The following is a 12,538-nucleotide window of genomic DNA, read 5'->3' as shown; positions in this document are numbered from 1 at the left end:
TTACCAGCATCCGGGAAGAAAGTGGTGGTGGCTGTAATACCTAAAGAGGGTAAAGATCCATTGGATCCAGCTTCATACAGGCCCATTTCAATACTAAACCACGATTATAAAGTGTTTGTCTATAATGGCTAAGAGAGTGACAAAAGTGATACCAAAATTGATAGATATGGATCATTGTGGTTTTGTGGAGGGGAGGCAAACATTTGACATTAACAGAACATTGATGATCCAGAGAGAAGCAGAATGTAAGAAAATACTGCTGTTATTGGTGGGTTTTGATGTAGAGAAAGCATTTGACAGAGTAGACTGGGACTTCACGAGCAGGGCAATGCACGAATTTCCTTTCCCTCATACATTTATAAGGTTCATTAGGATCTGGGTGAAAATTAAAGTGGGTGGGGTCCTCTGATAATTTCTGCTTGGGTAGAGGAACCAGGCAGGGGTGTCCTCTTTCCATTTTGTTGTGTGCATTATATTTAGAACCATTGGCAAATAAAATAAGAGACTTGGAAATTCAAGGATATAATTGGTATGGCAGTCAAGAAAAGCTGGCTCTATTTGCAGATATTATTTTATACACGACAAAAGCAGAAAAGGATATTAGTTTTGTGTAATATTTTAAGACAGTTTCAAATCTTTTCAGGATACAAAGTTAATGAAGCTAAAAACAAAAGTGGTAAATTATATACCCACACAGGAATTGTTCCAACAATGTCGTATTTATGGGGACATGATAGTGAAGTATTTAGGAGCATGGATTAGAAATGACTCTGCTGTGGCAGCTAAGGATATGTGGAAAGAGACTAAACAGAAGATAATACAAAAACTGAGAAACCGGAGGCGTTGGTATATGGGTTTGGGGATAGCAGCAAACAATTAAAATGTTTTTAGTCCCTTTTATTCCCTTTAATCTTATACATATATATTGCATGAAATGTTTTTAGTTCCTTTTAGTCCCTTTAATCTTATGCATATATATTGCATGATAACTATAAGAATCAATTAGAGGATCTTAGAAAAGATTGGGAAGAGAGAGACTGGATAAGCAGTTCACAGAGAAGACAGTGGGGGTGATATATGTATATCTCCAAAATATGCAACAAAGACTAGAAGATTTAGGATCTTTGCTTGGAAGTGTTTAGATAGGTATTTTTATACGCCAAGTAGACTACAGAGAATTCTGTTGGGGCTGCTGGGTGTCCAGATTAGATTAACTGGGGAGGAGATTTTTTTTTGAGCTGTGATACAGAATCTGAATTTCCTAGACATAGTAAAGCCTTGCTGAGTTTAATTATGGTGGCTGTCAAACAATCAATTACTAGAAAATGGAAATCAAGGGTGCTGTCTGTGCATAGTCTGCAAACTGCATAGGTATGTTGTCTTTCTGACAGCAAAAGGAGAAGAAATGAATGCTTATTATGCATGGTAATGGAAATGATAGGTGAGACTGGTAGCCCATAGCTACTTGGGAAGCTTTCTGTATTCCTTTGGAAGCTTCAGTCCACTGTGTTCACCATAAATCCTCTCATAAGTACCCCTTTCTGTTTTATTACTCGCTTTCCCTGGTACTTTATCAGATTCTGTTTTCTGTACTGATAGTTCCATAAATGGATGACATAGTAAACTTGGCTGTAAGAAGTTATTTTATTAGATAAATGAAGTAATGTTAATGTGCCTTCCAGTGCAAACAGTTATGTTTGTAGTGATGCCAGAGACCTAGGTTCAGTCATGGGTTTGGGTTACTCGGGAGATGACTGACGGAAATATTGTGTGAACATCACTGAGAACTTTAATTTCCAAATCAGCTGATGCACAAGTGACCCCAAAAGAAGCAAGAGGTCTCCTTTGTGCTGAAGCTTAGATTTTTCCTTGACATGGGTACATACTGAACAGCATCACACGTTCTGCTACCTCCACTCAAGTTATTCCTCATGCCTTCCAAATGAGGACAGTACACTAGGTACCTGACATTTTCTTTTCTGAGATTTGCCGGAAACAGCATGAGTGCTGATACCAACAAGGAGCAAAGGAACCAAAAAAAAAAAAAAAGCTCATATGTATGCCAACGATATCCAAGTACACTACTTATTTGTTTAATAAGGTATTGCACTGATTCATAAAGGTTTTGTTACAGGCATAGCCCAGATCAGAGTAATAGAAAAGTTATGTTATGAACAAGTAAATACATGTCAGATATGTATAAAAGTACATTATTTAATGTAATCTCATTTTGATGCACAGGAAAATGTCATGTCCTTGCAAAGAAAAACTGGAGCTGCAGATAGTGATCCAAAAGTTCACTGAGAGCTGTATGCTTACATAGTACTTCATGAATGCCCAATAGCCTGCAGCAGTGCAGTGTATTTTTCCATTCGTTAATTGTACCACATAATGCCAGAGTGCCTGCTTTCTGTATTCTTCAATTATTAGTTTTTGCACCAGTATGTTTAATGTTGTTTGTGCTGAATGTGTTTCGTGATGGCACCATAGCTGTTGTGTGCTGTGATGTTATTGGCATTTATTCTGTCCTAAGGCTCAACAGGCATGCATTTTTGTTAGTTTGTTTTCTATTTTCAGTGTGTTGCCATATATTGGTATTTCTAATGTGTAGTAGTTATTGGATTCTGGTAATATTTATCTCTGATTTGCCAGCCTGTAACTGAATAAGTGATCTATTATCTCATCTGAACCAGTTTTTTTATCTTGCTTGACAGATGTGGCCACTCCAGATGGTGCTGAAAGATCACCTGCCTCACCACTTATTAATGGAAAAATAACACACCTAGTCTGTGCTACTGGTAGTGGTGGAAGAGAGGTGAAGATCCAGAGAAAGAGACTCCTAAAAGCACCAACATTGGCTGAGATGGAGACCTCTGAGTCAGAGGTAAGACAAATAAGAGTGTGGGTTAGGTGTTTAATTACAGTGGTGCTACCTTTTTAATGTTTTTTATTGACAAGAAGTTACCAGACCCCTTTTATTCTACATTATTAGCCCACTGACTGCATGCATTTGTGTTTCATATATAGTTACATAGTTATTGTAAAGCTGCTAACAGTCCTTCATACCTTTAATGTTGCAGTTTTCTTTGTAGTTAAGTACTAGGCTAGCTGCCCTTGTGAACCATTTTAAACTAATCCAATTTCCCCTTTCAAAGATGAGAATAAAACCCTGTACCTTGTGATTGTGAGGTAAACACCATAACCATTATACCAACCCCAACTCCCATATTATATTTATATTGATCATTCCCAGTATAATCACCAAGCTTCTACTTAAATTTTTCCAAAGAATCAAATTTTTTAACCCACTATGGAAGTTCATTCCACAACCTTGCAATGAACCATGAATACATACATGTTCTTCCCTCACCTCTAGCATCTTCAGCTTCCTGTTTACAGACCCCCCCAGAAGAATGGTATGAACTGTGTGTCCCTTGGTCCTCACAAAAGATTTAGCAAACTGTTCGAAATTTAGTCTTTTTCAAAAGAGGCAAGAAATCTACCCTGTGTCCACAAAACCCTTCCACACTGCACAAGCTTGCCCTAGCATGACAAACTCTTACAAAAGACCTCAAGGTTACAAGGATATAGGATACAATTTAAAGAACATATAAAGAAAATTAGATTCCAGGTTCTTAATGTTTTCAAGTCCATCTGGAAAAAGTAGCTCTTACAAGTGACAACAGACAATAGGGTCTGTATCACATGGTTGAAAGCTAATAATAGCGAACAACCATAACTTCGAAAACACTGGAACTCGAAGTTATTGTGGGGTCGCACTACAGTGTAGATAGGGAACTAGTGAAAATAGCCAAACTACTAGGTATAACAATAGATAAACAAACTCGCATATGAACCACACATCCTACCTGCAATAAAGATTACCCATTTCAGACTAGGTAAACTGTATCGCCACAAGCTCTACTTGGATAAAAATACCAAAATAAAACTAGCCAGTACCCTACTCATTCCCTCCCTTCTACATGGTAGTGCCATTTTTACTAATCTGCATACAGCCCTTAGTAATAAATTACAATCCTGTTGCAACACAATAGCCAAATTCGCCTCGGAAATACCACACCGTTCTCATCATTGCCATGCCATCACCAAGCTAAAATGGCTAGCGTTTTCCCACCATCTACAATACATCCAACTAACCTTAGCCCACAAACTAATTTCTAAACCAGTGCAACTGTGAAAATGAAGTAGAGGTAAGGCTCTAGGTCTCTTCAAAGAATTTTATTGTCAGGTTACATAAGCGCTTTCACCATCTGGCTTCTTCAGGTGTATCCAACAACTAAGAATATACCTGCATTTATACAAATTATCACATGGATGCTTACACATGTTCTTAAAGAGATATATACTGTGAAGTCATAAAATTATATAGTGTATATATATATATATATATATATATATATATATATATATATATATATATATATATAAAAACACTTATCACTTGCATATGCATTTTTTTTTAAAAACATGAAACATAAAAATGTATATATAAAAACATAACAATTTAAATTACCTACGTAATGCCCTATTTTTCAAAACTGGCTTTATTGGTATATAGTCATTTAGACCATGGCCATTATTTGCTCTTAATTTCACTATCCATTTTGTCTCCAGATTTTCTGTTCTTACCTTAACATCACCACCCCTCACATTCTCAAAGCATCTATCACTCTGAAACCAAAATAATGTTGTATACTCGTCTCTTTAACATGTTTAGCTAAAGCATTAAATAAATTCCCCTTTTTCATGTGGTATACATGCTCCCTAATTCTATCTCGTAACCTGTCCGTTTTACCTACATAAAATTTGTTGCAACTTTTACAAGTAGCTAAATATACCACGTGGGGAATCACATCTGGCATTAACTTGGAATGTATAGCCTGCACCTGAATTTGGATGTACGAAGCTAGTATCTGTATCTATATACCTACAGAAATTACATTTAGTACATGGTTTAGTAAAAAGGCAATTCCTTTATTCGACTGTTAGATGATAAAATCCAAGGGTTAACAAAGTGAGAAACAGCAGTATAAGACAAGCGCTTTCGCTTGGGTAATACCAAGCTTTATCAAGTCAAAAACAGTTTCTTTCAAAAGAAGCTACTGTTTAAATAAGAATCTTAGTTGATCACATGCTTAATTGCAGCTGGGTCTCATTAAAGAAATCAATTAGAAGTGTCATGAGCAAATAAATAAACAACTCAATCAAGTGTACATAAAAAATATTTAAAATCCACACTGCTTGTAACATGATGCATAACTAATGTACCGTGTTGGTACCATTATAAAATTACATACATGAATTGTTCAATGTAAAGAAAAAGGCAGTGTTAAAAATGTAAGTGAAAATAGGAATAAAAATAAAAATAAAAATGGGGATTATATACAAACCAAATGGATTTAAAATCAGCAATATAGAGTAGGCTAAAAATGTGTATATTACATTCTTGTTAATCATATAAGAATGATATCATAATACAAGTAAATGGCACGCAATTGATAGGTTGTGAGATGTATATAAAATGTGTGTAAAGTGGGGTATAAGGTGGTAATGTTGTAGAAAAACATGTTACAGCCTGGCTCTTCTGAGCTTCAACACTGAGCCAAAACCACAGAGGACAGGGTGGAGGTGGACGAACAAACAATATTAGAGAATATTTCTCAAGATCCCCATTTTTATTTTTATTTTTATTCCTATTTTCACTTACATTTTTAACACTGCCTTTTTCTTTACATTGAACAATTCATGTATGTAATTTTATAATGGTACCAACACGGTACATTAGTTATGCATCATGTTACAAGCAGTGTGGATTTTAAATATTTTTTATGTACACTTGATTGAGTTGTTTATTTATTTGCTCATGACACTTCTAATTGATTTCTTTAATGAGACCCAGCTGCAATTAAGCATGTGATCAACTAAGATTCTTATTTAAACAGTAGCTTCTTTTGAAAGAAACTGTTTTGACTTGATAAAGCTTATATTACCCAAGCGCTTGTCTTATACTGCTGTTTCTCACTTTGTTAACCCTTGGATTTTATCTTCTAACAGTCGAATAAAGGAATTGCCTTTTTATCGAATTATTGTCTTCATTTGACGGTCTTGGAGTTTCTTCCTGGTTTTGTGTGATTTACATTTGGTTTTCCGTGGCTTTGCTCTACACCATGACCGCTACAGTGGAGACGTTCGATCCTGCGGTTACACCGCATTTGCTTCAGGACGTAGGCAATCAACTTCCGGTTTCACGTACTGAATTCAACGAGGTTCTAAACATGCTAGCTGAACTAAAAGGGCTGCTGCATGCACAACAAAACGCCAACACTCATGCCAACAACTCTGCATCTTCGGCTGATACTCAGGCCAACAAAACGCACTCATTGGACTTACATGGCAAAAGAATGATTTTGGATACCACCACGCATGTAGACGCGGATGCCCACAACAACGCCTCCAGCACCAAGTCCACCAACTCTACTCGTTCGAAACGAGGGAAGGAGAAACCCAAGGATTTTAATTTCACTGACTGGGCTAACAAACCCTTCAATTTTCAAAAAGGTACTGTTCGTTCCAATAATTCCACTTCAATTGAAGGGGATTTTGATGACTTTAAAAACAAATTGTATGGGTTGAGAAGCAACCAAATGGAAATAGACTACTTGTATGAATGTGTTAATGTTAAACGTATTCCGAAGGGTTTACGGTTTTTTAAATTTCCAAATTACGTTAAACATGGCACTGCACAATACAGACAAATGTGTGACATATTTGACAAGGCAGGGATTGAAATTATGAAGCTAATGATTGCAGAATATGAAAGTAAAGCTAACATGTTAAACACTGAACTGAATGCTTTACATCAGTTGGTTGTTTCTGACAACCATTTCTCCACGGTCAAACACGAATATGATAAGGTGTTTGATGATGTTGATTCATTTTGTAATAAGATTATGAATCGAAAAATAAGAAAGCTTGAGAGGGATTTACATGAATATAGGAATGATTTAGCATATCCCTGTCATAACAAATTTTCTAAAACTGCTAGATTAACTAGTACCCCTGGCAATGATGGAGATGATGTTTTTCAGCCAGACACCCACCATGCTCCACGTAGGAGTGAGCGTTTGGCTGAAAAAGACAAAAGGCAACGTGAGCAGGATTTTCCCATACACCCCGGGAGGCCCGGGGCATGGGGTCCCAAACCACAGAGGACAGGGTGGAGGTGGACGAACAAACAATATTAGAGAATATTTCTCAAGATGTTGCAAATTCCTCCGATCAAATCTGCCCCAGCATTGAATTTATGGACCCTGCTGTCCCGCTTAGCACCAATATCACTGCAACCGAACATGCCAACTGCACTATCTTTAGGAGAAATGATTTCACCATTTACAACTACACAGACCTTGTAGTCAATGACACAGCTTTCAATCTTTTCACCAAAGGATTTCATTTTGTCCCCACCAACAGAGCAAACTTGGCTCAGTTATTAGTTGACCTCAAGTTATTTATCAGAGGACTTAACCTCAAACACTTTTTCAAAGGACAAATTTGGCAACCTACAGGATTGTGTAGGAAAAGCATTTTCAATCCCCCCACGCATCCACTTCTCAGATTGTATGAGGAACTAATTGAACAGGATTTGCGAAACATGTATGGTAACCCCCCGAGACCGCACCTAACCAACTTGAATACTGAACATTTTGAATACATTAACAAATTGTTTGAAGAACATATCAGAATCATGAAACCTGATAAAGGTGGTGGTGTGGTTCTCATGTATGAGTCCGCTTATGAAGCCAGTATGCATCATGTTTTACATGATGACACCCAGTATTGTTTCATTTCTCGGAACGAATACAACATCGCACTTGCAAAAATCAAATCCTCCTTATATGACAACTTATTGCAGGGATTTATAAATGAAAAACTTTACAATTTTTTGATTGTTAACAAACCAACTATTCCGGTCATCTTTGGTATCCCAAAGACACACAAGGGCATCAACCCGTTGATTTTTAGACCTATTGTCTCGGGTGCAGGTGGTGCGACTGAACCCATTGCCAAGTTTATTGACTATGTTACTAAACAACACATTCATGCTCTTACTCATGTGTGCAAAGACTCATGGGAATTCTTAAAGCTTTTCCCTGTTACCAATTGCCCCCCCTCCTCTTTTTTGGTCACCATTGACATTAAAGACCTCTTTTCCAGCATTCCCCACTCGACAGGGTTAGAATGGTGCTTTTTCACCAAAGAAACCAACTTGGGCAACAACTTCATCAATTTAATCATTGACATGATGAACATGGTTTTAAACAACAACTACATTTTTTTCAATGGGGAACTATTTAAGCAGTTAAAAGGAGTGGCGATGGGTGCCTCTTGCGCTACCAATTATGCCAACGTGGTACTACACAGATGGGAGCAAGAGTATATATTTGGCACGACTTGGGCACAGTTTCTCACCTTTTACTGCAGATACCTTGATGACATCTACCTCATTTGGAAAGGCACTGAGGACCAGTTATCGGCCTTCCTGCAACACATCAACAACACTACGGAGTTCTTGACCTTCACACACAATATTAGCCATGAAGAATTGCACTACCTTGACGTCACTATTCACAGGGACCCTCAATCTTTGGAATTATATTCCAAGGTTTACAGGAAACCTACTTTCTCTAACTCTCTACTACACTATGAGAGTCAGCACCCGCTTCATCAAAAGAAAGGTATAATAAAGGGACAACTTATAAGAGCATCAAGAATGTGTAGCAGACCTTCGGACTTCTTAGAGGAGATCCAGAATTTACACCGTATGTTCATTGAAAGAGGTTACCCTGTCAACTTGCTCAATTCTCTAACGGATGAAATTCTAACCAAAAGAGATACTTTATACCCTCCACTGTTTGGACGTACACAAGTGCAGATTCCCAACCTCACACAACAACAAAACAAAGAGAAGGATGGCAACTTCATCTACACCTTTTCTGACAACTCCGAACAAATTGAAACCATTGTTTCCAAATATTGGTTTGTGCTGGCCGGAAATGATGATTTCAGGAACATTATTCCAGCCAAGCCCAATTTTGTTAGGAAGAGGGGGCAAAACCTCAAAGAAATCTTTGAGAAGAAACTTACAACAACTACTCACAACCTACAACACAACAAAGGCACCTTCAAATGTGGTGCCTGCAAGCAGTGTCCTCTTATCATAAACAAATCTCACATTTACCTAAAATCTAGACACACTCACATCAGATTTCCTGGTCACTTTTCATGTGCAACTAAAGGAGTGGTCTACATTGGGCTCTGCATCACCTGTGGTGCCTTTTATATAGGTAAAACAGAGAGAGAATTCAGGAAAAGGTTGTACGAGCACATTTATGACATTGAAAAGAAAAAGGAAAGTAATGCCTTTTTCAAACATTCACTCACATGTCATAATTACAAACTCTCTTTCATGATTCTTGAGCAAGTGAACCCCAGTACTAGAGGAGGTGATTGGGAATCAACCCTGGAATACAGGGAGCTGATTTGGCAGCTCAGGTTAGATGCAGGTAGGCCTCCGGGGCTAAATGGTACACTTAGCATAGGCTCAGTGTTGAAGCTCAGAAGAGCCAGGCTGTAACATGTTTTTCTACAACATTACCACCTTATACCCCACTTTACACACATTTTATATACATCTCACAACCTATCAATTGCGTGCCATTTACTTGTATTATGATATCATTCTTATATGATTAACAAGAATGTAATATACACATTTTTAGCCTACTCTATATTGCTGATTTTAAATCCATTTGGTTTGTATATAATCCCCATTTTTATTTTTATTTTTATTCCTATTTTCACTTACATTTTTAACACTGCCTTTTTCTTTACATTGAACAATTCATGTATGTAATTTTATAATGGTACCAACACGGTACATTAGTTATGCATCATGTTACAAGCAGTGTGGATTTTAAATATTTTTTATGTACACTTGATTGAGTTGTTTATTTATTTGCTCATGACACTTCTAATTGATTTCTTTAATGAGACCCAGCTGCAATTAAGCATGTGATCAACTAAGATTCTTATTTAAACAGTAGCTTCTTTTGAAAGAAACTGTTTTTGACTTGATAAAGCTTGGTATTACCCAAGCGAAAGCGCTTGTCTTATACTGCTGTTTCTCACTTTGTTAACCCTTGGATTTTATCATCTAACAGTCGAATAAAGGAATTGCCTTTTTATCGAATTATTGTCTTCATTTGACGGTCTTGGAGTTTCTTCCTGGTTTTGTGTGATTTACATTTGGTTTTACATGGTTTAGTACCCAGACTGCTATACTGTATAATAATGTCTCTAGGACTACATAGTTGTCTCTTTAAAGATTTCTTATTCTTAAACGTGAACTGTGGAAAAGCACCTACCATTTTACTTGTCTATCTGAAGTTAAAATATTCCAGTGTTTATTAATAATGTTTGTATATCATCTTACATTTCTCGAATAACTAAAACATAACTTAAGTGGTCGTGCATTAGTAGATTTTCCTTTTACATTAATATTATCTATCTGCTGAGAAAAATAAGGTTTAGCTCTGCTATGCCTCAGATTCCTAACCGTAGTAACACTTGAGTCAATTATCTTTTGATCGTAGCCTCTTTCTAATAAATCAGACTTTACTGTATCCAATTGTATCATAAAGTCCCTATCCATAGCATTTAATCTAGAGGCCCGAAATACTTGATTTTGTGCCACATTTCTAAATGTAAACTGAGGATGCATGCTATCTCTTCTAAGAAGGTTGTTTACATGACATTCCTTCCTATACGTCCTAATATTTAACTTGCCACTCGTTTCCTGCATAATAAGAACATCTAGAAAGTTTATAACTCTATCTGAATAACTCAGTGTAAATTTAAGGAAGTTTGTTGACGCATTAATATAATCTACAAACATTCTAAGTTTTTCTACAGAGCCTCCCCATAACAGAAAAAGATCATCTACAAATCTACGGTAAAATAAAATTTAATTCCTAAATTCACCTTTCTCTAAGAAATCTTTCTCCCACTCATACATAACTGCGTTGGCATAACTATTCGCACAAGACATTCCCATAGCAACGCCTTGGCACTGCCAATAAATTTTGTCTTTGAACACAAATACATTACATTCTAAGATGAGCTTTAACAGCCTGCATATTAATTCTATTTTAGTATGATCATATTTCCCATTGTTGTGCATTAAATCAGCTACACTTTTAATTCCATATTCATTAGGTATTACTGTGAATAATGAAACAACATCAAGTGTAACAAGTAGCATTTGCTTCAGTTGTATGCTTTCACAAAATGTATAAAGGTCTCTTAGAAACTGTTCAGTATCTTTTAGAATATAATCTGAGTTATTTATAAGACTTCTAAGAGATTTTTCCAGGTAAATAGAAATGGCCTCAGTACACCAATTTCTGCCAGATACAATTGGTCTCATTGGGGGATTTTCCTTGTTCTTATGTACCTTAGGTAAACCTTGTATCATGGGGATGGTGGGATTAAGAATAAGGAAATATTGAAACAAATTTTCATCCAGAATATTCATATCAACCATCCCTTTTAACTGTTTATGAACATAATCAATCATTTCATTAACTTTTACCAAGGTAATAAATTTATAAAAAGCATCATCTTTCAAGAGAAGAAACATTCTCTTATCATAGTCATCCTTATCCAGGATTACTATAGGTCCCCCTTTATCTGCAGGACGTATCATGATGGACTGATTCATTCGCAAATTTTTTAAAGCAATACTTTCATCTTTAGTTAAATTATGCCATTTCTTCCTGTCACTCAACATTTTCTGTTCATGAAAAGTTTTATAAACATCATCAATGCATATCTGCTCAAATGCATTAATTAAGGGTCTCATTTTGGGTATAAAACAACTAGGCTTCTTATATACAAAATCACTGTTAACATCATTATCAGAAAACAAAATCTTTAACATTAAATTTCTAGTAAACATCTTAATGTCTAATATCACTTCTGTGATATCAGAGTCCAGTGCAGGTATAAAGGAAAGTCCTTTTTCTAAAACCTTATGTTCACTGTCAGACAATTCATGCTTAGATAAGTTTATTACTAATTTTTGTTGTTTAGAAATTCTTTTTTGATGGTGTATGGACTCACCGCTTCCTTTTGTTCCTTGTTGCAGTTCTGCCTCTTGTGTGAGTTTGGTTCAGCCGACCCCTTCCTCTGCTGTTCGATCGGCTCCTGGTCGGTAAAGGGCACTGTAAACCTGCTGGTCGAGGACCTTCTAAAAAAGTCGAAGTAGGGTGGAGTTCTTCATCAAAACTGACTTGAACACTGACATTCGTCTCATTGTGTACTTGTGCTTTCGTAGTAATGATTCTCTTTCTAACGGCCGTATTGTCCATTGCCATAGAATTACAGCCTAACCCAGAGGTTACTGAACCACTCCCCTCAGGTGCTGCTTGAATGCTGTCTGCATTCCTATACACTGCTT

General features: G+C 36.6%; 1 protein-coding gene across 4 annotated transcripts in view; it reads left to right on the top strand.

Moving 5' to 3' along the window:
* Positions 1 to 12,538, top strand: part of LOC122798334 (protein spire homolog 1-like) — an 893,363-nt gene that overhangs the window by 465,128 nt on the left and 415,697 nt on the right. For all 4 annotated transcript variants that reach the window (XM_044067180.1, XM_044067179.1, XM_044067177.1 and 1 more), the window contains one exon: positions 2,715 to 2,884. In XM_044067180.1, the coding sequence (XP_043923115.1) occupies positions 2,715 to 2,884 (170 nt within the window). The remainder of the gene's footprint in view (positions 1 to 2,714; positions 2,885 to 12,538) is intronic.

The sequence above is a fragment of the Protopterus annectens genome, chromosome 3.part1, assembly GCF_019279795.1.
Source record: "Protopterus annectens isolate FY-2018-M chromosome 3.part1, PAN1.0, whole genome shotgun sequence".
NCBI classification, from domain to species: Eukaryota; Metazoa; Chordata; order Ceratodontiformes; family Protopteridae; genus Protopterus; species Protopterus annectens.
The sequence above is the reverse complement of the archived record's forward strand: the minus strand, read 5'-3'. Positions and strand labels throughout refer to the sequence as shown.